Source organism: Equus asinus, chromosome 2 (assembly GCF_041296235.1).
Source record: "Equus asinus isolate D_3611 breed Donkey chromosome 2, EquAss-T2T_v2, whole genome shotgun sequence".
NCBI lineage: Eukaryota > Metazoa > Chordata > Mammalia > Perissodactyla > Equidae > Equus > Equus asinus.
Genome location: NC_091791.1, coordinates 105,380,226 through 105,405,252, shown reverse-complemented (window position 1 = coordinate 105,405,252; position 25,027 = coordinate 105,380,226). Strand labels below are relative to the sequence as shown.

Below are 25,027 nucleotides of genomic sequence, written 5' to 3'. Positions count from 1 at the left end.
CCTGTCTGCAGGACCCCCACCCTCTGATGCAGGTTGCTCATCTCTGACCATGAGTGGCTTCCCTGAAGAGCTGAGAGGGCACCAGACAGTTGTCTGCCCTGCGAGGCTGAGTTCTGCCACATTCTGTCTTCTCAATGCATGTCACTGTGTTTGGCGTAGCCACCTCTGAAATGAGAGTCCCCACTTCCTGCCGCAAGGAATCTGTCAGGGGTAATGAGAGGAGATGCAGAGAAGTGGGAAGAGCATGGCATTAGGCTGAAGGGTCCCTGTGCTGAGAGAGGCGCTGAGCTACCTCTGTACATAGGGGGTCTTGGTTTACCCGAATCAAGAACGCAGTGAGGAGGGAACCATCTCCATTTCCCAGGCTAGAAACAGAGGCCCCGGGGAACTAAGCATCTTATCAGACTTGGGTTTCAGTGACATTCTGTCACCAACTATCAGTGGGACTTTGAGCAAGTCACTTCTCCCAGCTGGACCTAGTTCTTCACAGTTAGGCAATGACGTGCCACAGACAAGAGGACCACCAAGAGATCCTCCAAATTGCAACACAATCTAGAAGTTTCTCCAGGAGTGGGACATCCATTCTATTTGCCATCATTCCTGCTTTCAATTGTGCTTCTTCTCCTGCTTCGATTCAGAACTCACTGGGATGTGTGGTCCAACCTCTTTGTTCTACTTATCCTATGCTGAACCCCTTTATATGCAATGCATACGCCTTGGTGGAAAGATGTAATTCCTTATCACAAACTCCTTACTACTATGTGTCTACACCACACACTGTCCATGCTCTTCTGTCCTCAAACCCTATGGGCTTCCACCCCATGTGCTGCCATTTGCCACTGTGAAAAACATCCACTCCCCACCAGAGGCGCAGGCCAGCACAGTTCCTGAGGACCCCTCAGCATGGTGATGTGTGTGACTTCATAGTCAAACATACCAATTAAATTCATGCCAGAAGTAAAAGCATGCCAGGCAGAACACGTACATATTACTGAAAGCAGAGAATCTGTTTCACATTATTCAAAGTTTGGGGGGCGGGCAGCTTTTCTAGAAGCTCAAGTAAGTCCTTCTTTTTGCAAGAGGGTCCTTCTGCAGCTCCAAATGGGAGTCCCAAAACATTTCAGAGAGACAACCTTAAATCCTTTACTTTTTGGAGGAGGCATTATCCTTGGCATCAGACAAGGTCATAGATTCCTAATAACCCATATAATTTCAGTAAACCATGTGATATTTGATATAATGAAACTTATTTCACAGTTCCCTCCCATCCCTACCCGTCTTTCGGGCTGGGGTGATCTGAATCTCCCTGTGACATTGCTGATGGACACCAGGCTCCCGGAGTGAACGTGAACTCCCTCCGGGTGGCCCCCGGGACAACCGCTGTTTCACAAGTCTGTTAGCTGAAAACCCCTTTCCTTGCACCTCCTCCTATTTCATCCTCTCTGGGCCAGAAAACTTCCCTCCAGCTGAATTTTCCAACTCAGAATCAGATGGAGGGGCCAAAGGCAGAGAATATAGAACAATGGTTCCAGTGATGGCAAACACAATAGAAAAATAAAAGGAAAAAGCATCTGTGGACACATTGCAGACCTTTGTCATTTCTTCCCCGCATTGCTGAGGAGCCTAATCACAGCTAATATGTAGGAGGCATCCTGGCAAAGTGCTCATCTACCTTGGCTTAACCACCTCCAATAACGGGGAGCTCACCCCCTCCTGAGCTACTCCCTTGCATTTTCAGCTCTAGCTCAGTGGTTCTCAACCTTGGCTGCACAACGGAATCGTCTGGAGCTTTAAGAGATCCTGGGTCCCACCTCCAGGGGCAGCCTGACACTGGGATTTTTAAGACCTCACTCAGCGATTCAAATGCAGCCAAGGCTATGAACTTCTGCTCTCACTGGTAGCTGGTTCTGCCAAAAGAACCCAAGAATGAGACATATTTAGAGAAAAAGAAGGAAAAAGAGTAAGCGTAAGCAATAGCCGTGGAGTTTTAAAGACGATTGGGCGTGGAGAACTCATTTAGCCCAGAGGCCTGGCAGGGGCTTATGACAGAGCGAGCTAGGAGTTGGGACGTGTGTAAGGAGAACCGACACCTGGCCTCACTGTTGCCAAGGCAATAAGGAGTGGGGGGGACTGTGGCATCTAAAGGAGCAGCCAGTTTTATTGTTGTCCGTTATGATGATGCCAAATTATCTGATTTTTTCAAGGGTATCAGAAATCTGGATTTTTATGCAAATGCGCCAAATTTTTAAATGTTGGCAACTAATTAAATTTTTTTTTTAAAACACCATGTGAGGTCCTATTGAGTGAGTCAAACAGACCATGTCTGTGGGTAACCCATAAGGCTCCTGGATTCAACTGGTCCTTTTTCAGTTTATAGAGGAAAACATGGGAGTCCGTGGTGACTTGCCTAAGAAGAGGGAAACTTCTCGTGCAGCTGGTTAGATAGAGCTCGGGGAACATGCGCCTCCTGCTTCTGGATCTGGGGCCTTTTTCACTCCTCGGTGGTTCTGGGAGGGTCAGGGCTAGGAGTGAACTGGCTACAGCTGCTGTTGACACTATCCAGGGACACATGAGACACTGGCAGTGACCCCACACGAGAGCATCTCAGTTCATTCCCTGAGCAAATTCAAGCCCTAACGCCGGCCACATGCCATATAACGGATTTGTGGTTTGTTTCTTTTCTGAGAGTAAGACTTTAGCAGCGTTTCAGAAATGACTCTCTCTTCAGGCCTGCAATGCTAGGCCCAGAGACAGGGAGGGAAGAGCTTCATCAGTGGTAGAAATAGCTCATGGGTGGGTCTGAGGTTACAGACACGTGCTGTGCCCTCCCCGGAGACGTGTCTTTCCCCAACATGTCCTCTTGGTGAACTCTTTTTTCTCCCCTCAAACTAAGCACATGAATCACATCTTCCTGGAAATATTCCCTTTGTTCCACCCTCTTCCCAGCTCAGACTGAGTTCATCCCTTCCACCTACTGTCATGAGCTTTGTTTCTACTTCTCCTATTGTGCTTATCAACTGGGGCTGATAACTCAGTAGGGTAGCGGTTGGTCTCCCACGTGGCAGGGGGCCTGCCTTGCACTCCTTTGTAGAGGGTTCAAAGGCACCTGGTTCCGGTGTGTGGTGCAGCCAAGGCCCTGTGGCAGAGATAGCAGCACTCAACAAATACTCCATGTGTTCTCCTACATCTCCCAGCATCCTTTGTTATTGCACTGGGGTCATGTGACCAGTTCTGGCCAATAGGTTGCAACAGGAGATGTATCTCTTCTGGGCCAACATTCCTTAAGAACAGGCCCTCTGGCTTCCTCTTCCCCTGCCTCGGAGAACTTCAAAGCCTCCTGTAAGATGGCATCAGCCTGAGACAGAAGAATCCTCGATCCCTGAATCACTGGTTGGAAGAGAGCCCCTGCCAACCTCCATCACGCTTTGCAAGAACCGGAAATACACTTCTGTGGTGCTAAACCATGAGGGGTTGGGCTTTGTTAGTGTAGCATGGTCTAGAATTGATTATCCTGGCTTCTGTTGCGCTCAGCAAACGTTTGACTCAAATTGGATTGAAAAATGGCAAGAAGTAGAGAGGAAAGGAGGAAGCTAGCAGCATGCACAGCTTTGTCACTGTGGCAGCTGGACCAGGAACAGACACACCCAACCTCTCAGATCTGGCGCCAGGCTTTTCACCCAGAATCGCCACCTGGGAAAGGTGTAAACAGCCAACGAGGCTCCAGAATGAATTGAGAGCTTGGTGGCATGGAGGGACCCACTTATTTCCTCTTCTGTCTCCACGGGTAAACAAGAACTCCTGAGCGATGTCTGACAGCAACACGGGGGCACTGTTTAATGAGCAGCTTGTGATAGAAGCTGACTGAGTTATGCAGGAACAAATCACTCTGGATTTCTTTTGTATCTCCTCCGTTGCTCTGGCCAATTTACAGACTGTGTGCGTGGCTGACTTGTAGACTATTTCTTTCCTTAGGATAACAGCTGGGTGTTAAAACACAAACTAATTAATTTTGCCTTCCCAAATGAGGTTAGCTGGGTGCATCCGGGACGTTGTATTGACAATGAACCTTTAATATCCCAGTCTTGAGATTTTAATTAGGAGGCAAAGTAATCTCAAAGAAGGCAGTAATTATTTTTCAAATTGGTTACCCCCATTGCCGAGATGATTAGGCGCTGTATTTTATGAGCATGGACAGCAATAAATGAGGATTGCCAAAATCATCTCAAAAAGCACATTTGTCCTTCTTCCTGGATTCCTGGGCTCGGTATGTGGCAAGAACGGTGGCAGCCACTTCTGGAACAAGGGACCAAAAGGCTTTCTCCAGTAAAAGCTCTTTGTGGGACAGAGCTCATATGTCCTTAGGAGCAGGAATGCCTCACAGGTGGTTGTCAGGGGACACTTGGTGACACTTTGTGCAAGCTCAGCAGCAAAGCCGGGAGCAGGACTCTCTGACTCCTGGTCTCATCATCCACATCAGTGGCTTGGGTGATCTGGGGGCTCCATAGCCCAGTGCTGTCCTTTCCTTGGGAGCACCGTTCAGGGCTCTGGCATCCTGGGGGACACCTCAGGACAAGGCTGCCCAGCTTTGTGGTCATGGAGCACTGGGGGTTTTGTCTCAGACTTTGGGGCTGGAGAGCAGAGCTGGTCAAGCCCTGGTGATACTCCTGGCTGATTGCTGGTACCTAGGCCTCCATGCTTACCCAAGCCAGTGCTCTCACTCAAGTGAGCCAGCTAACCTCAAGTATGACCGTGCCACCAAAAACCTCCCCCGTGACTCCCGGAGTCCACAGGATAACATCCAGGGGCCTCAGCCAGGCTTGTAGAGCCCTTGAGATCTGGACTAAAATTGCTCCTACCACCTGGTGTGCACAGCCACACTGCCATGAAGAACTTTTTGGTTTCTCCCAGGACACCACTGCCTCCCATGTCTCCTGGCTGACAACCCCTTCTTATAGTTTTAGTTTCAGTGTTACTTCCTGCAGGAAGTCTTCCTGGACCTCCCTGGATGGTTTAGTGTCCCATATGTTGTCCTTTTCCTATCATAGCGTTTATCGTGCTACATTATAATTACTGGTTTACTTGTCTCTCACCTCCCCAACAATTTTAAATTCTGTGAGCAAATGGATTGACTTGCTTCTAGATAGCTCCAGATTCTAGCATAGTGCATGCACGAAGTGGGTGCTTCACAAATCTTTATTTAATGAAGCAATGAATAAAAACGAGCAAGCAGAGGCTAGTGGCTCCATTTGTGGGCACTGGCAGGAGATGGGAAGGAGGCTGGCCTCACTCTAAACCCTCCTAGGCAGCCACCAGGTCTGCGCATGTGAGAGGCAGGCTAACAGCATCCTAGATAGCATGTTGCCAGACAAAGGCGGAAAAAACACGATGCTGGTTACTTGAGGGGCTCCAGAGACCCCTGCTCGCGCACAGGTATCACCTCCGTCCAGCATGGACCTAGTAAGACCATTTCATTGAGACTTAAACCTTCTGGCTGGATTCTGGAAATTAAACTGATGCTACTCCACACAGGAAAAAAAATTATATTCAACCTCATCCAAATTAAAGAAATCCAATTTCAAACAACAATCAGATGCCGTTTTTCACTGGATTGGCAAAGACAACGAATGTTGATAATACATCACGTTGGTGAGGTTATGGGGAAACAGGTGTTTTCAATAATCAGCGTGGGAGTGTAGATTGGTACCTACCTCGAAGGAGGGCAACTTGACAATATACATAAAAATTAACAATGCATATATCCATCTCTTTTTAGCAATGATGCTTGTAAAAAGCAACGATATAGATGCACATACGTGTGCAGCTATGAGTACAAGATGGGTACTGTAGCACTGATTACACCAGCGAAAGATTGGGAACACCCACATGCCCACCAATGGCTTCTGCTTACACTAATTATGGTCCAGACACAGTGGAACGCCAGGCAGCTGTGAAGGAGAGTGAGGTGGTGTGTGTCGATATGGAATAATTTCCAGAAGTTAGCAAGGTGCAGTGTTTAAAACACGTTCCCTTATGTGTAAAAGGAAATATTTCTGGAAGGATACACACAGAAAACCAGTTTAACACGCTGCCTCTGTGAAGGAGGGCTCGCTTGTCACTTTAAACCCTTTTATACAATTTGGAGCCTCTTTTTACTATGTGCATTGTTATTAAAAAAATAGACAATCCATTAAAAATCACCCAATGCCATTTGTGCCTCAGTGTCGCAACACTCCCTCTTCTTTTCCATGTAACACTACCACGGAACACACTTCCACATGCCATGTCCACTGGAGGAGATTGGCCCACAGCTCCTTCGACTGGCCCTAGGGACATGCTCTTTGGATCGTGATGGGCATGTCTGGGAGGGGGAGCTCCAGCCTGCGCTGGCCTCTGGCCTTATTCTCTGTACCATGCTTCTTCACTCATCCCCCGGCCTGCCCTCCGGCCCTCAGCTTTCTGATCCCCACTGACGTGCAGTAGGGTGTGCTTTGCTGATCTGCTGCTCCAGCCCTGGCAGGGACACCTGCTGGATGAGTGCCGTCCTAGGGCTGAGGCTCAGCGCTCCTGGTGCCTAATTAAGCACCAATTCACTGGCCGCCTCTGCACCAGGCCCGTGGGCTGGGAGGCTGAATGGGCCAGTCTGCTTTTCTGTGGGTCACAGCCTTCCCCTTGTAATTGAATTAGAACCATTTACTACCAGCTGCTGACCAGTTTCCCACTTCCCGTGGCCATATTCAATTGCCTGGGTTTCCTTCCTCTCGGTTGCTCACCTCCCTTGCCAACAGCCAGCCCGGGCACTGTGCCACTCTACAGGCAGGCAGTGCCAGAAGCTCCCTGGAAGAGCTGTTCAGGCTGGGACAGGGGACAGGGGACAGGGGGCAGGGAGAGTTGAAGGGCAGGCCTTCTATTCAGGGTCTCTGCACCACGCTGCCCCCTCCCTGCAATGCCCAGCCCCATAACAGTCTCAGGTGGGCAAGGATCTCGAGAGTGCGCAGTGGTTAGAGATGCTCCTAGCACAGGTGTGCTGAATCAAAGAATCTCTGAGTGGGAAAGACGGCTATCTAGCCCAAATGTTATGGGTTGAATTGTGTCCCCTCAAATTCATATATATATATATATATATATATATGTATATATTTTATTACTGTAACATTGGTTTATAACATTATATAAATTTCAGGTGTACATTGTTATATATTTTGATTTCTGTGTACATTACATCATGTTCACCCAAAGAATTACAATCCATCACCACACACATGTCTAATCACCTCTTTCATCCTCCTCCCTTCCCCCTTCCCCTCTGGTACCCACCAATCCAATTTCTGTTTCTATGTGTTTGTTTGTCATTGTTTTTATCTTCTATTTATGAGTGAGTTCATACGGTATTTGACATTCTCCTTCTGATTTATTTCGCTTAGCATAATACCCTCAAGGTCCATCCATGTTGTCACAAATGACCAGATTTCATCATTTCTTATGGCTGAGTAGTATTCCATTGTGTATATATACCACATCTTTATCCATTTGTCCCTTGATGGGCACCTAGGCTGCTTCCAAGTCTTGGCTATTGTGAATAATGCTGCAATGAACATCGGGATGCATCTATCTTTATGCATTTGTGTTTTCATGTTCTTTGGATAAATACCCAGCAGTGGGATAGCTGGATCATATGGTAGATCTATTCTTAATTTTCTGAGGATACTCCATACTGTTTTCCATAGTGGCTGCACCAGTTTGCACTCCCACCAGCAGTGTACGAGGGTTCCCTCCTTTCTACATCCTCTCCAACACTTATTGTTTCGTGTCTTGTTAATTATAGCCATTCTGATGGGAGCGACGTGATATCTCATTGCAGTTTTGATTTGCATTTCCCTGATAGTTAATGATGTTGAACATCCTTTCATGTGCCTGTTGGCCATCTGTATATCTCTTTGGAGAAATATATGTTCAGATCTTTTGCCCATTTTTTAATTGGGTTGTTCTTTTGTTGTTGAGCTATATGAGTTCTTTGTATATTTTGGATATTAACCCCTTATCTGATAAATGGTTTGCAAATATCTTCTCCCACAAATTCATATTTTGAAGTCATAACCTCCAGTACCTCAGAATGTGACCTTATTTGGAGATCAGGATCTTTACAGAGGTAATCAAGTTAAAATTAGGTCACTAGGGGGGCCCCTAATCTAGTATGACTGATGTCCTTAAAAACCGGGGAAATTTGGTGACGGAACAAGCATACAGGAAGAATGCCATGTGAACATGAAGACGGCTGTCTACAAGCCAGAGAGAGAGGCCTGGGACAGATTCTCCCCTCAGAGCCCTCAGAAGGAACCAGCCCCGCCAACACTTTGATCTTGAACTTCCAGCCTCCAGAACTGAGAGACAAATTTCAGATGATCTCTATTCGTTGGAATGTTCTTCCCAGTGTCCGGATGAAACCTGACTCCATGTAGATCCTCTCCCAACCCTACGTCTACACCTGGAAGCTCGCAGGCCAAATCCGTGAGCCCCTCAAGGGCAGGAGCCTTGTTTTATTGGTTTTTGGATTCCCCCAGCACCGGCCTGGAGCCCTCTAGGTGCCTACATGTATTTGCTGAATGAAGAAAGATTCCTCTCATACTTCTTGGAGGCTTCTTTGCCCAAACCTTTCAACTTTCAAATTTCTCTGTCACTGTGGCCCCTTTCCAGCCTGGTACCCCAAACTGAATGTGAGTCTCTAAGAGGTACTTGACCAAGGTCATTGCTGACCTCCTTGACTCTCCAGCATGATATATGTCCATTGCTGCAACCTAAGGTCATATTACCCCTTTGAGGAACCACACACAGGCTGACGGTCAGTACTGTTCATCCCTCTGTACCTGTGCAATTGTTTAGAACCTAAGGACAGAATCTTGCATTTGCCCATATTAAATTTCTTCCTCTTAGATTGGCTCATTGTGTCAGCCTGTCAAAAGAAATGTGGATTCAACTCTGAAGCCCCTAATACTGGGAATCCCCCAAAAGTTATGTCAGCTGTGAATTTGCTAAGCAGACAATTGATGCCCTCATTTAAGGCATTGGTAAAAATAGGGACAGTTGGCAGGATAGGAGGTGGGTGGCAGGTTCCTAGAGATCTCCATCAAGTCAACATTAATGGAATTAATTAGCATCCTTTGGGTGTCAGTGATCAAAAGACAGTGGTCAGTCTATCTGTGGTCAGTCTGTCTGTCAAGGATATGGGAAGAGGGGTGGCGGTGGGAAGAGTAGAGACTTTTGAAACCTGTTCATGTGGATTCCAATCCCCCTTCTCCTCATCTGAGTGATCTTGAGCAATTTACTTAACATTTCTGAGCCTCAGTTTCCTTATGAGTAAAATAGCATCTGTCTTATAAGGTTCTGAAAAGAAAGTTAACGTTTGCTAACTTTCATTCCCTGAATTGTCAATCAGATCCCACAGTTCTCCATGTTGTTCAAGAAATACCTTGTCAAAGTAGCTGACTTAAATCAAGGTAGAAAATGACCATGGGCATCCCTGGGCTACCTGTCTACAACCTCCCTCGGAGAAGCAAACCAGGACAATGTGCCCTGGGATTTTCCACTGAGCTAATCCCTGATGTTCGCTTCTCCATCTTTAGGTGTTCATGAGCCACGGGAATGAAAACCTTTTTTAAGCTCTGGCTTAGGGTTGCCATCAAGCTCACTGGTATCCATCGTCTCCCCATATTTAGAAAATCAGGGCAAAGATGGCCTGTTCCAGATTGCCCTTCTCCAATTTTGCATGATTTGGAGAAGATCATGACCAGCTGCTTGGTGATCTTTCTGCACATTTTCTCTGGGGATGTTAATTGGTCTTGATTTTGTTGAGAGCAGAGGTTCTCAAACTTACACTGTGCATCTGAATCACCTGGAAGGCTTCTTAAAACAGGGTGCTGGGCCCCACCCCGAGGCTTTCTGATTCAGCACGTCTGGGTTGGACCTTAGACTCTGAATTTCTAACAAGTACCAGGTGATGTTAATGTTGCTGGTCCGGGGACCATGCTGAGAACCGCTAGTTTAGAGCAGTGAAGTAGGACTTAAGATATCACAGTCCTCGTTACCCTAACCAGGTAAAAGACTGATCTTTGCTGAGAGGAGAGGTGTAGGACAGGAGCAAGGACTCCGTTTGCCATCTGTCTTTTTGCAGCCTCTACACCACCTGCCCTTATCGTTTTGGCTCTTCTTACTTGAATCACAAAAAGCCCTTTTTGTTTTTCTTAATATTTTCATAAGCTCAAACTCATGCTGGTTTGGCCTTCCTGACATTATTCTTCTAGGAGCTCTCTATTTCCTGATGCTGTGTAATAGAGGCAAATGGGTGGTGATCAGGAGCAAGGGAGGAATCCTGGATGTGTCCCTGACCGGCCACTGACTGTGTACAAGTTACTTATTCCCTGAGGCTCAATTCTCTTATCGTTCAAGTGGCATAATGGTAGTAGATCTCTCATTACATGAGATAATGCTTAGCATGGTGTCTGGCACAGAAGTGTTAGCTACGTTATTTGTGCCCCTTGTCTATTTTCCTACATGTCCTTTTAAATCTGAGTTCACTGGGGAGCCCCCGGCCAGTCATCAGATCATGTCTCAGGCACTATGCAAGGGACAGGATGCAGCCTGAAGTGGCATCGTCCCTGCCACATGGCACTTAGGATTACAACAGTTAGTAATAAGGAGTAGGTTAACAATCACAGCTGTGTGCTGGGAGATGGTTCATTCAGGCGCACTGACACCATCGTCACCTAGGTCTCGTGACATGAAGCTTGGCTCTGCCATATGCTAGGTGGACTCAATATGACCAGCACTGGGGTCCAGGAGAGGTGATTGATACAATCAATTTCTTTTCATCTTCACAACCAGCCTATTTGCCGTTAATAGAATATCTCAGTGTCCTCCCCATGAATGGATGGCTTTGGGACACTAAACCAGCCCTAGGGGCACACTGACTTGTATATGGACATGTCTAGGGCGTTTCCAGCCACCACAGCAGCATTCAGGACAGGTAGCACTCAGCACGGGTGCTGTCTGAGGGCGGCTGCTTTTCTTCTGAAAGATGGCTTGGATGTGAAGGCACAGTCAGGAAAATCAGGGAGGGCAAAGGCGAGGTCAAGGGGCAAATGACATTGAGAACCTCAACTGGGATTTCAACGGGACTGTTGAAACAAGCCCTAGGTGCCAGCAGGCGTCTAGGGGGCCCCTGAGGTGTTCTGACCTTTCAGCTTGTTCTGCCTGGTGGGACAGCTGCCCTGTGCTCAGAGTGACTGTGTGCGCAAATGGAGTCCTGGTGTGCTGCTAACACTGTAGCACTGTGGTCTCCTGATGCCACTTCTCCACTGTGGCATCTCCCAGCCCACTGAGCTCATTGGGCCCCCAAATCCAGTACCGGATGGGTGCGAATTTCTGCTGCATCTGGTGCATTGCCTTAGACTTAGATAATGTGGTTCAGCTCCTGGTTGCGCCACTTACCGGCTGGGTGACTCATGCGTACCACCCATCATGTCTGGGCATCAAATTCCTTATTTGCAAAATGAAGACACTAGGGTGTCTCAAAATTGATTCCCACTTGACATTCCCACCAGCAAGCACAATGATTCCAGTTTCTCCACATCCTCACCAACACTTATTTTCCTTTTTTTTAAATTGATAATAGCCATCCTAGTGGGTATGCAGTTGTATCTCATTGTGGTTTTGATTAGCATTTCCCTAATGATTAGTGATGCTGAGCATCTTTTCATGTGCTTATTGGCCATTTGTGTGCCTCTTTTGGAGAAATGTCTATTCAAGTCCTTTGAATTGGGTTGTTTGATTTGGGTTGTGTGATTTTTTTGTTGTTGAGCTGGAGTGCTTTATATATTCTGGATATTCATCCCTTATCAGACATATGATTTGCAAATATTTTCTTCCATTCTATGCATGGTTTTTTTTCACTGTCTTGATATATTGTCTTTTTGGTGCGTAAAAAGTTTTAATTTCGATGAAGTCCATTTTACCTATTTTTTCTTTTGTTGCCTGTGCTTTTGGTGTCATACTTAAGAAATCATTGCCAAACCCAGGTCATAAAGATTTTCCTCTAAGAGTGAATTTCTTCTAAGTGAATTTTACACTTAAAAATGGTTAAAGTCGGGGGGCTGGCCCCATGGCCCAGTGGTTAAGTTCATGCGCTCTGCTTCAGCGGCCTGGGGTTTCGCTGGGTCGGATCCTGGACGCGGACATGACACCATTTGTCAGGCCATGCTGATGTGGTGTCCCACATAGCACAACCAGAGGCACTCACAACTAGCATATACAACTTCGTACTGGGGCGCTTTGGGGAGCAAAAGAAGCAGAAGAAAAAGAAGATTGGCAACAGTTGTTAGCTCAGGTGCCAATCTTTAAAAAAAAAAGGGGGTTAAAGTGGGCTACTATAGAAAAAAACGAAAATAAGTGTTGTCAGGGATGTGAAGAAATTGAATAACAAGTGTCGGTGAGGATGTGGAGAAATTGGAACCCTTGTGCACTGTTGGTGGGTTGTAAAATGGTGCAGCCGTTATGGAAAACAGTATGGAGTGTCCTTAAAAAATTAAAAATAGAACTACCATATGATCCAGCAATTCCACTTGAGTATATACCCAAAAGAATTGAAAGCAGGTCTCAGAGAGATATTCGCACACCAATGTTCATAACAGCGCTATTCACAATAGTCAAGAGGTCAAAGCAGCCCAAACGTGTGTAGATGGATGAATAGACAAACGAAATGTGGCATAGCCATACTATTCATATTATTCAGCCTTCAAAAGGAAGGAAAGTCTGAAACACGCTACAACACGGATGAACTGTGAGGACGTTATGTTAAGTGAAATAAGCCCGTAGCAAAAAAAGGCAAATACTATATGACTCTACTTATATTTGGTATCTAAAGTAGCCAAATTCATGGAAACAGAAGTAGAATGGCGGTCACCAGGAGCTAGAGGCATGGGGAAAAGGGGATTTGTTGTTTCATGGGTATAGAGTTTCAGATTGGCAAGATGACAAAATTCCGGAGATCTGTTTCACAGCGATGTGAATATACTTAACACTACTGACCTATATAGAAAGCATCAACACGGTAAATTTTATGTTGTGTATATTTTACTACAATAAAAAAGGTTCATCCCCTCCCACCCTACAAACAGGGGGTTTACTGGACAATAGATTTTTAAATAAGGAAACAAGGTGATTCTGCAAACTACAGTCCGCATTGGAACTTTGAGGTGAAGAACTCCCGACAGGTGAATTGGACTTAGTCCACGGCTCTGACTTCTACAGAATCCTTTATCAAATTGAGCCTAAATGTACTTTCCTCCTATGGTTCCACCCTCTGGCTTTACTTCTAAATCTTGAGTCTTAGGACAAGTCTACTCCCTTGGTTGGCAGTTGGAGGCAGCCGCCATGACTCCAGTAGCCATAGCTGACTGATCGGAAGTCTCTCCTGTGTCAGCACAGGATGTAGGTAGTGTTCCCCAGAGTAGAGACAGAGAAAGCAGGGCTCAGGGAGTCAAGTGACCTGTTCAAGGTTGTCACACAACCAAGTAACAGAGCTGGGCTTTGAACCCAGGTATCTACCCCCAAAGCCCATGTTTTTGACGCTAGGCTAGACTGCCTCTTGGCCAGGTCCCTCCTCAGCCTTCCTCTCCATGAGCCCTTGGTCTTTTCTCATGTGGCTTTGCTCTGCATCCCTCACCAGCCCATTCCTCCTCTTGCAGTAAACACCAGCTAAGTTCCCACCAAGACAGAGACAAGCCCTTCCTCTCACTACAAATGCTGCCCACCTTTTCAGCAATGCCCTACTGGACCTCACACCCTCTAAGGCCCATTGGCTCCACAGAGGGAGAGGGCCGTTGGCAGAAATCCATTCCAAGGCCCCTGAAGCCACCCTCCCCGCTTGCTAAAATCAGAGGCCCGCCCGTCCGTCTCTCCTGCAGTATTTCCTCCCGGGAGTTCCTGTGAAGGAGGATGATGCGATCTCAGGATTAACAGCCTGTTTGTTTAAAGGGCTTATTACTGGCGCTTAATGCTATTTTGACAGATGAAAGTGAGTCAATTATAGCTGGAAATAGCTCTGGCTGCATACGTTTTTTCCAGGTGGTTGCCCATTCCCCATCAAAGGGACTTTTTCTCTTTACCAAAGGGCAGTGCTTCTCCTTCTCTTATGCCCTCTGACCCCTAAGCCACTTTCCTCCTTCCAGGAAGAAACAACATTGGAGGCATGGGGCCTAAATCTATGAGATGGAAGTTGCTGAGGCAGACCCACTCTGTGACGGGGTGAAATAGATGCTGAAGACAGTCAACCTCCAGGATAAGGGATGTGGCCCACTGAGCCCTGTGCCCATACAGGCATCGATCTGCTCCATCAGCCACTAATGTGGCTGCCTCTTATTGAACGTCTTTCTGGGTCTTTTTTGGGGCCTGTGGGTTTCTGTGTTGACACTCACCCTAATGAGACCAGTGCCGGTCACAGGCTTGGGTTCCTCGGGGGTCACCTTTATGAGGACAGCAAGAGTCCTTTGTGGGTGACTCAGAGGGCTTCCCAGGGTCACACGGAGTTATGCTAAGGCATCAGTGGAGAGCATTCCAAATTCCCCCAGTCACTGAGGATCTGGACAGAGAGCTCTCCTGCGTCAGTAGAACAGGACTGTGAACGGCCATGTGGTTGGATGGGCAGCTGGATGCAGGGCCCGACCCCAAGCTGAGAGGTCAGGAGTGAGTGGACTATATTTGTAAGAGGCATCTTAAAGTCAATCTGCCTAGGAGAGACCTCTCTTCCTCAACAATTCCCGACGTGCGTGGGCTACCGCCAGGCTCTGCTATCACAGAAACTGGCACACTGTCCGCTCATTTGTCCAGGCTGTAATCCTGACAGTCACCCTGGATTTTTCTTTCTCTCACCCCTTGAGGTCCTTAAATAGAATCTATCAGCAAATCCTGCTGCCCCTACTCCAAATTTTATAGCAAATCTGACCGAACTGTGGCCTTTCCACGACCACTGTCCTAGTCTAAGCCACAATTATTCCCGACCTCCTATTCCAACAGCTTCTCAACAAATGCTCCTGCTCCCATCCTTGTCGCCTTATGGCTTATTCTCCACACAGCAGCATTTGGAGGAACATTCTCCACAGAGCTCCCCAGGCAGGTACTACCAATCCTCAGACGAAGCCCACTTGCCAACACCCTCGTTTCTCCAGAAAGGGAGGCTCAGAGAGGTCAGGTGACTTGCTGAGGTCACACAACTAGTGAGTGGCAGAGCTGGGATGCAAACGCATCTGGGCAAGGCATTGCCTACCAAGCACCTCCCACACTCAGTGATGGCCCCCCTTCCCCGTGGAGGGGCCGCTCACCCGCGGACGGCGTGCAGCAGGCGCAGAGAGGGGTATGCGGTACGCACGTTGACGCGGTGTTTCAGGATGAGCTCGTTGACCCACTCAACGCGCTCCTTGCCACCCCTGGCCATGAAAGCGGGGATCCACAGGATGCTGCCATTGAGGCTGTGCAGCCGCTGCAGTAGCTTCTCCCGCCATGTGGCGTTGACCAGGTCCTCGAAGGCCCGCTGGATGACGGAGGGGTTCATGGTCACCAGGTCTGTCTTGAGCCCCACATCCCGGGCGTACTCCTGCACCGGGGCCAAGTTGCACCTGCCGGAGAAAAAGGCAACATGGTCCTTTTGGGAAAGCTGAGACACTGCTGCTTGTATTCAACTTTACCCATCCTTTGCCTCTCCTCGCTTCCTCCTCATCACAAAATGAGGTCCCAGGACATCTTCCCACACTCCCAAGTCCCTCCTGTCATCCTTGTGCCTTTTCGTCCTGCTGCACATATTTACCAGGCTCTTAGTACATATGTAGAACTTAGCTTGGCCCTGGGGTGTAAAATGCCTGTCTTCTGGAGTTCAGGATCTAGTAGAGGAGGAAGGGAGCAAGTAGGCCAGCCCTTGACCGTCGTGTAGGCAGGTGTGACCTGGCCACATCAGGCACTCTCCTGGGTTCAGAATTCAGCTCGACTATTTCCTATCTGTGTGATTCTGGACAATCCGCTCAACCTCTCTATGCTTTCTGAGAGCTTACTTCTGGCTAAGGAATATCCACAACAGTTTCTTTAGCCAAGATGGAACAGCACCTCCTCCCAGGGCCTAAAGGGGTCACCACACACCCGTACTTAGCACACTGCTGGATCACATAAGTGTTCGATAAATGTTAACTATTGTCATCGCTGATATGGGAAGGAAGAGCTTCAGGTGGTCTTCCTGGAGGTGGTGACCATTGAGGGACGTCTAGAAGGATGGATAAGCAGAAGTGCATCCATGGATAAGGCACATTAGGAGAATGTTTCTCCAGCTTGCCAGAGCAGAAGAATTGCCTGAGGCAGTAGCCTAGGAATTGATATTTATTTTTCCAAACTCTTCAGGTAAGTTTTATAACCAGGCAGTTTAGGAAACATCATGCTAAGGCATTTTTGGCACAAGAAAGGTATCCAAGGGCATACCGCTGTGAAACAGTGTGGGTATTTAGAGGAACACAAGTGAATTGGGCTGACTGGGGCACATTCTGTGGAGGAGATGGGCTGGAGAGGCAAGCAGGGTGAGCTATCAAAGGGTCTGTATGTTGAGGACTTGGTTCCCAGGGCAATAGGGAGTCATTGAAGGTTCTTGAGCAGGAGAGTAACATAGACAGATTTGCATTTTAGGCAACAATAAGATGAAGTTGTAGTAGGTACTGGAGTGGAGAGAACTGGGTTTGGGAGAGCAAATTAAAAGGCCATGGCAATCTCTTGCTGAACCAGCAAGGGGCCCTGGGTGGACAGCCTCTGTTATGTCACCAGAGGTCTGCTTTGTGCGGGACCTTCATGGGTCCAGCCTGGGTGTGCACACTTTGGCTTCCTGCCCATGCTGAAAGCTGACGGGACTGAGATGGCAACAGGGACACTCTGGGGAGACCTGGCTGTTGCTTGGCTTGGAGGACTGGATGGCAGAAAAGCTCTTTGCCCAATGGAATGAAGCCTGAGAAATTAGAATAAGCGTCTGTAGAACAGAGCTGGAGACATGAGGACCAGGGCCACAGGTCATCGTCACATGATGACATCCACAAAGACTCTGCTTACTCCTCCTTTTAAGGAAGGACTTTCTTCCTTCAACAACTGGGGAGAAAAAGTAAGATAATGAGAAAGAAAACTAATCATTGAGCCCATGGTGTGTGGCAGCCATGGCTGGTCCTTTACAGAGGTCAGTGCCTCTTATTCTGATCCCATTTTAATCACTCTCATTTTACAGATGAGGAAACCAAGGCCCAAGTCCCAGAGCTAGTCAGAGACCCACCAGGATGCAATCTCAGGCGTGTCTGCCTCGAAAGCCTATCTACTCAGTCAGCCTGGACCCCCTAAAACATCCTCTCTTGCCATTCCCACCCCGGCCTTTCTATCTGATTGTGGCTAAACATGCAAAGGGGTGGAATTGCCCTGGGACACCCTCGGGAGCCCATCACAGACCTCCGAGGAACACAGTGTCCTTGTCATCATGTCGGCCAGTTTGGGACCACCCAGGTCTCAGTTACCCGTGTTGCCCTGAAGCCTGGCTAAGCCAGGCTTCCCAGACTTTCCTGAGGACCTGGGGCCCCTCCTTGGCCAGCCTCCAGGTCCTGAGCACAGAGGGAGGTGGAGTCAGTGCGGTTCAGATATACTGAGTCTATCAGGGGCCAGGAGGGGCTGCGGGAGAGAAAGAGGTGGAGACACTCCCAGGGGCTTCCAGGGGGGTCCAGGTAGCGGAAGCCGGGGAGTCCATGCCCCACTACAATACTGGCCAGTTGGGGCGTCGTCCACAGGGGTGTTCCAGGCAGGGACGGGCTGTGAGGGCCAGGCTTTTCCCATGCCACGTCTCGGGCCACTTTTTGAGGGAGGATGTTGGAGGGCAGCTCCGCCCTGAGTGGATGCTCTAGACATGACCCTCCCTCCCCGTGTGTGAATTTCTTCATTTTGGGGGCGGTGGGGGGATTCAGGATGGGGCAAGCCTGATCTAAGCTCCCTCTTTTCCAACAGTAGGTCCGGCCTCCCAAAGCAAATTCTGGGTGGGCTATGGGTGGGCTGCGTTGCTTGGATGGGCTTGGCTCTGGGCTGGAAAAGAGTCAGTCCTTTCTAGAAACAGGCACGTCCACAGGGACACGGGGAGAAGCAAGCCCGCAGGTGAGAGAGGCAGCTTGCGTGGACTCTGAGCCAGACTGCCTGACAGGCTGTGGTTCTGGCTCGAACCAGCTGCTCGACCTTTGGCTGTCGCATTGCAAAAGCCAGGACAAAAGAGAAAATTCCTGACAGGGCTGTTGTGAGAATTAAATAAGTGAATAAACATGCAGCGCGCAGAATCCCACCTGGTGCATGCTAATCGCGAATGCATGTGAAGCGATGATGATAATGATGATGACTTATCTGTGAAGGGGCATTTGTTCATAGGATGCTCCCTAAGAAAAGAGTGTGTGTATATGCGTGCGTGTGCATGAGTGTGTGTGTGTGTACAATGAAGTTTTGAGCCCCAAACATCTGGGAATTTACTCTGCACACACGTGACCCTGAGTTAGGCAGTCCACTCGCCCCGGCATCGCAGGCTCGTGGGGACCAGCCCTCCCGTCTGGCCTCAATTCCCAGCAGCACCTATGCAACCTCTGCTCGGTCAAGCACTGGCCTCCCTGGTCTGTGAACCTACCCTCTGGCTTCCGCGCCTTTCCTCGGGTGTGTCCTCCTCCTGGGACACAAAGTCAGCCAACTCAGAGTGTGGCTTCTTGAAGCCTGCCCTGCGCTCCCCCAGGAGGCTGCACGTTTTGCAAGCTCATGCATTTTGCATGCAGTGTGTCCTCCCACGATTCATGTGCTGAGTCTTCTGAGACGGGATGAGGTCTTAGTGCCTCCCCCACGGCGGAGGGGCCCCATAAGCACGGAGCTGGCGGACCTGATTAAGGTCTCAGGTTGACAGAGGCTGAGAACACACCATCAGGACCTCCTCCATGTCCGTTATCTCAGCGATGCCACAGAGCACCACCTCTGTGCCAGGCACAGGCTTGGACTGGAGTCCGGAGATGGACACAACCACTCTGCTTTGGAGGAGCCCACAGTTGGCGTGAGGCGCTGGGGTGGGGACACAGGGCTCACGGAGAGTGACTGTTCAGAGAGGCAAAGGCTACAGGAGAGGTGGTGTGGAATCGTGGGGTGACCTCCACGGACCCCAAAGAAAGGCAGGGGAATGAACACTTAATGTGCCCTGTTGTGGGCGAGCCCTGGGCGCCGTCTCCTGCAGTGCTGCCAGCGCCACACTCCGTCTGCTCTCTGCTCGGGAGCTCTCCAGGTGGACGGCACAGCAATCACCTACGTGGGAAGGACCCAGAGCATCGGTCCCGGTGGGCCAGGGGAGCCAGTGCTGCCACTTGGCATCAAACCTGGGGTCTGTACATACTGGGGTCATGTAGTATTGTCCTAAAACACCACTCTGTCTACCCCACAGACACACAGATCTGTGAGAGCCACGTGCACAGGCCTAAAGGTCAGAGGGCAATTGCGCATTGTTTCGAGTAGCTCTCTCCTTGGCGTTTTAGGTCTCTCTTTTCTAAGTAGATGCAGACTGGACTCCCAGGGGAAAGGCAAAGCATGCTGTGGTCGTGCCTCACAAAGTGCTGTCCCCACACCTGCAGCCAGGGTGTTAGAAATGCAGGGTCTCGAGGGGCTGGCCCCATGGCTGAGTGGTTAAAGTTCTGTGTGCTCCACTTTGGCAGCCTGAGGTTCACGGGTTCGGATCCCAGGTGTGGACCTGCTCCACTTATCAGCCATGCTGTGGAGGCATCTCACATACAAAGTGGAGGAAGATTGGCATGGATGTTAGCTCAGGGCTAGTCTTCCTCACAAAAAAAAAAAAGAAAGAAATGCAGAGTCTCGGGCCCCATCCCAGAGCTGAGAACTCTGCATTTTAATAAGCTCAGGTGCTTTGAACGCTCGTTAGAGATCGACAGGCACTGGACTAAAGAATAGGTGGTATTCACAATGGACAGACCTCGAAGACACAGTCCAACCAGCCCATTTTACAGATGACGACACCGAGGCCCAGAAAAAGGAATGACACACATCAAGTCACATGACAAATGGGGGCAGCAGAGCCAAGACCGGACTCCAGACACTGCAGTGCCTGCCTTGCTGTGTACGTGTCGACAAAGGGACCTGTGGCCAGAATCTGCAGCTGCCTCTGGATCTTCCTGACGCAGGGCCGGGTGGAGCCTGGAAAGCTCACGGTGGGAACTCGTGAAAAAGGCAGGAACATGGCTTCCACGTGCGACACCAGATCAGAAAGGCTGCCCTCCATGCTGCCCAGCATCCGGGAGGCGATCCAACCCCACCCAGAGGAGGACTCCACCCCCACTCACCCTTCTCTGGCTTCCAGTCGGACAAGCCCGCCACACTTCAGACCGGTGGCCTTTGAGAAATAGGGGCTGAGCCATTGGCTACACTAGGCACAGACAGAAGCTGGCAAAGCATGTCAGAACTAAAATGACTTTGGCTGCTTGGCTGCAGCAGCAGTTTCATTACGTGGAGGTGGGAGTAAACACACCATCCACCCCCACGTCTGGAGGTTCCGGGGGCTCTAGGAGAAGGCTGCGCCCCAAGGCCCCGGGACAAGGCTCTCTGCATCGGGACAGTCCTGACAGAAGCGTGAGACGCGGCATGCATTCTGCCATGGCTGGGGCGCTGCTTGGGATGAAACCCAAGGCTCCATGTGCCCTACTTTTGACCAGGAGACAGCAAGGCCTTGTTTCCGAGTCTGTCTGGGTTGGGGGTCAAGTGTCAGGGCCAGGGGTAATTGTGTACCAGCCGACTGAAAAATGAGAGCTGATATTTCAGCAAAAACGATGGTCAAGCACAAAATTCAAGTTGCTCTGTGGCCCCCAACTTCCCCGATTTTGACTACAGGATACTAAAGTGACTAGTAAAATACCACCTTCCAGAACACTTAAAAGAGTTTTGCAAACTTGGACCAACAACTGGCCAGCCCAGGAGATTTTTTACCAACATTTTATACCAGGCTCTAGGCAGGAGTTGGCAAATGTGTGTAAACGGCCAGACAATAAATATTTTCAGCTTGTGGACTATATGCTCTCTCTGTTGCAACCATTCCCTCTGCCCAATTCAACTCTACCCTGGTGAGAAAGCAGCCCCTGAGGGTATCAAAACGAATGGGCGTGGCTCTGTTCCAATAAAGCTTTATTGATAAAAGCAGGCCGTGGGCCACAGTCTGCCCACCTCTGTGCTAGACCAGTGGTTCTCACCCTTGGTTGTACGTCAGAAACACCTGGGTTCCCTGGGCCACTTGCCCCCAAGCCTTCAGATTGATTTAATTGATCTGGGGTGCAGTCTGGACATTGGGACCTTTAAAGGCTCCCCAAGCGATTGTAACATGTAGTCAAGATTTAGAGGTGGCGGGGCTGTGGGGGAGAGTGGGGGGTGGTGGTGTCTGCCCTGTGGCCAAGTAATTAAGTTTGCACGCTCCACTTCGGTAGCTCAGGGTTCACTGGATCGGATCCTGGGCACGGACCTATGCACTGCTCATCAAGCCATGTTGTGGCAGCATCCCACATAGAAGAACTAGAATGACCTACAGCTAAGATATACGACTATGTACTGGGGCTTTGGGGAGGAAAAAAAAAAAAAGAGGAAGATTGGCAACAGATGTTGGCTCAGGGCCAATCTTCCTCACCAAAAAAAAAAAAAAAAATTTAGAGCAGGGAACAACCCAACCAGTGTATCTTATTTCAACCTCTTGGGACAACTGGCAATGCTTAACTTAAATTGCCTGTCGCTCTGGGCCCAGAGGCCCTGTTGTGGTTACCTTATGACAAAGCTGTGAGTGTCAATCTCCTGCCCGCAGCCGCTGTTCAGCAAGACCCCAGAGTTGCCCACGATGGCACAAGTCCGGAAGTGCTTGTTCTTCAGTGGAGAGGTTCTGGGGAGGAGCTCGTAGAGGTTCTGGGACACGTTCATCGTGCTGTCTCGGTCGAAGATGTAATGAATAATGTCTCCAGGCTTCAGGGTCCCCTTGAGGACAGAAATGTCCTTTTCAGCATCCAAGAACTTTAAGATTTGCTTCCTACAAAAACCAAACACACATGAGGAAAAAGTCTTCCTGCTGCCAGCTGCTGTTTGCCAACCCAGCCCTTCCCGTCCTCTGTCACCCTGCAGGGCGGCTGCAGCCAGCGCACAGGTGGGGCTAAGAGTTCAAATGCCCTCCGAGAACGGGTTTCAGATGCGGATTGTCAGGAACGGCCCAGAGATGACGATGGTGGGGGCCAATCTGGTTGCTGTGGTTACGCCCTCTTCCTCTGAGATGTGACAACTGCCCTGGGAAATGACTCCATTAGGACACAACGTGAGCTCATCACAGAAGGTCCTAGAAGGAAGGGTGACCCACCGTCCTGGCTTGTCCAGGACAGTCTGGTTTTCACACAGAAAGCTCTGTGTTCCAGGGAACTGCTCAGTCTTGGGCAAACCCAGACAGGGGTCACCCTACATCACACTCCCCTCTATTAGCGGGATTCAGGGCCATCATCTGGCAGGCAGTTCTGAACTAGGGACAGGAAACCAAGAGGACACGTGCCCCTCATTCCTCAGTGGCCTATTTTCTTCCATGGAAGGCTTCTCTGGCCAAAAGGGCCTCTAGGGGGTGGATGGGAGTGTGGACACTGTGAGGCGCGTCAACCACCCTACTTTCGAGAGGCTGAGAACACGCCTCCCATCCGTGAGCTGGTCTGTTTTGGGGGAACGTGCTCCCCCATCCTCCTCACTGCCGTCCAGCTTTGTAAATATTGATACCTCTCTGGTCCCACAGAGCAGAGTTCCTTTGCGTTTCAGAACAAAGGTGAGCAAAGGACAGCTCTCTGGGCTCTAGGGTTACTTTGACTTGGGGGAACATTCTAGAATCATCTAGCAAAGTATACAGATGGGATGGAGGGTGGTCAGCAAAAGGATGGATGTCCTGGGAATCACCAGGGAAGTTTTACTCAAACCATGAGAGCCTGCCCCCAGGAATCTGAGGATCCTGGCTGGAGGTTTTACTTAAAGAACTGTCTAAATTGCCCAAAAGATCTTTAGAAATGATTCAGGTCATACAGAGAAAAATAAATCTGGTACGCAGATCAGCTGAAATGGACTTCATTTCCTGCAACAAGCTCCTATCTAGAACAGATACAACGATGCCAGTCTGCTTCTCCTCAGAGCCCTGGAGGGACACAATCTTCACACACTTTACAAACGTGAGAATTCGCAAAATGGTTGCCCATTGCACAGGTAGTAACACTGATGCCTGAGAGCCTGCGGGATCCGAGATGCTCACAGCCTGTGGCATATCCCAGTAGGATACACATTCGATCACTTGGGGGAACTATAAAGAATTCCGAAGCTCCGGGCTGACCCCTGAGAAATGCTGATTCTGAGAATGGCCCAGTCTCCGCATGCTTTCAAAAGCTCTGCAGGTGCCTGACGCGTGACCAGGTTTGGGAGCCCAGAGCGTAGCCACAGGCAGCTGGACCGTTTGGCAGGGCTCCACGCGCTTCTTCCACTCGCCTTTCCTTACTCCTGATCTGGATCTCTTTTAGCACGCCCGGGAAGTCCCCCATGCTGAGTGATTTGTATCTCTTGATGGAAACCATACACATTGTTTTTACCCACTGCGTTTCACCAGAGATTATACAACTTGACAAACTAATATAGTTTGGAAATGGTTAAAATCTTTGCATTTACTTACCCCAAAGTACGTACAAGCAACGAGAGCCCCCATCAATAACACCTCTGTGAGGGGATGAATTTCTAACTCATTATGAGAAATTACTATCAATTATTAAACATCATTCCAAATCACTCACAGAATCTTTTATTATGAATCATTTTGGTGATTCATCGAAGAGAGTTGAAGGAAATTCTTTGTCCCCCTGGGTGCAGGCACGCTGTTCCTGCCGAGGTGGCTGTGTGTCTATAGGCTCCCCATGAAGGTCACAGTCCGGTCTTCTCTGAAAGGGGTGTGTGTGTTCATTTCTCCACCCAAGGGCAGGAGAAAGGCCCAGTGGGAGCTGTGGGTGGACGTGTGCTGGGGAGAATAGTGGCCCCCCAAAATGTCTACCTCCTAACCCTTGGAGTCTGTTATGTGACTTTATTTGGATCTTTGCAGATGTAATTAAATTAAGCATCTTGAGGGGCGGGCCCGGCAGTATAGCAGTTAAGTTTGTGTGCTCAGCTTTGGCAGCCCGGGGTTCGCCGGTTCGGACCCCCATGCAGACCTAGCACCGCTCATCAAGCCATGCTGTGGCAGGCATCCCACATATAAAATAGAGGAGGACAGGCACAGATGTTAGCTCAAGGCCAATCTTCCTCAGCAAAAAGAGGAGGATTGGCGGTGGATGTTAGCTCAGGGCTAATCTTCCTCAAAAAAAAAAAGAAAAAAAAATTAAGGATCTTGAGATGAGATCATCCTGGAATACCCCGGTGGGCCCTACATCCCATGTGAAGGGTTCTTATAGGAGACAGAAGAGCAGAAGACACACACACAGAAGAGAAGCCATGTGAAGATGGAGGCAGAGATGGGAGCCATGCGGCCACAAGACAAGGAAAGCCTGGAGCCACCAGAGGCTGGAAGAGGCAAGGAAGGATTTCCCCTGGAGCCTTCAGAGCAAGCGCTCGGAACTCCGGCCCCTGGAACTGTGGGAGAACACATTTCCGCCGTTTTAAGCTGCCACATTGGTGGAATTTGTTCTGGCAGCCCCAGGAAACGAATGCAGTGTTCTCACTGATGCCACGGGGCTGTGACCCCAGGGTGAGCACCGCAGGCCTGCAGCTGTTGGAGCAGCAGGAGGGGGAGGGTGCGCCCAGGGGCTGCAGAAGAGGCGCCGAGTGAGGGCCGGCAGGACGAGTGAGGTTTTCCAGCTGGTTTCTCAGCTGCCAGGTCCCAGATCTCATGCCCCTCTATTCCCCACACCCCATGTTCCAACACTAG

The 25,027-nt window shown here is 49.4% G+C and overlaps 1 protein-coding gene across 1 annotated transcript in view; it reads right to left on the bottom strand.

The window, feature by feature from the left end:
- The window catches only part of ST8SIA2 (ST8 alpha-N-acetyl-neuraminide alpha-2,8-sialyltransferase 2), a 67,255-nt gene that overhangs the window by 5,272 nt on the left and 36,956 nt on the right, over positions 1-25,027 (bottom strand). The window contains exons 4-5 of the mRNA XM_014842519.3: positions 21,875-22,132; positions 15,369-15,662 (exon numbers count right to left, since the gene is read on the bottom strand). Coding sequence (XP_014698005.2) covers positions 15,369-15,662; positions 21,875-22,132 — 552 coding nt within the window. The remainder of the gene's footprint in view (positions 1-15,368; positions 15,663-21,874; positions 22,133-25,027) is intronic.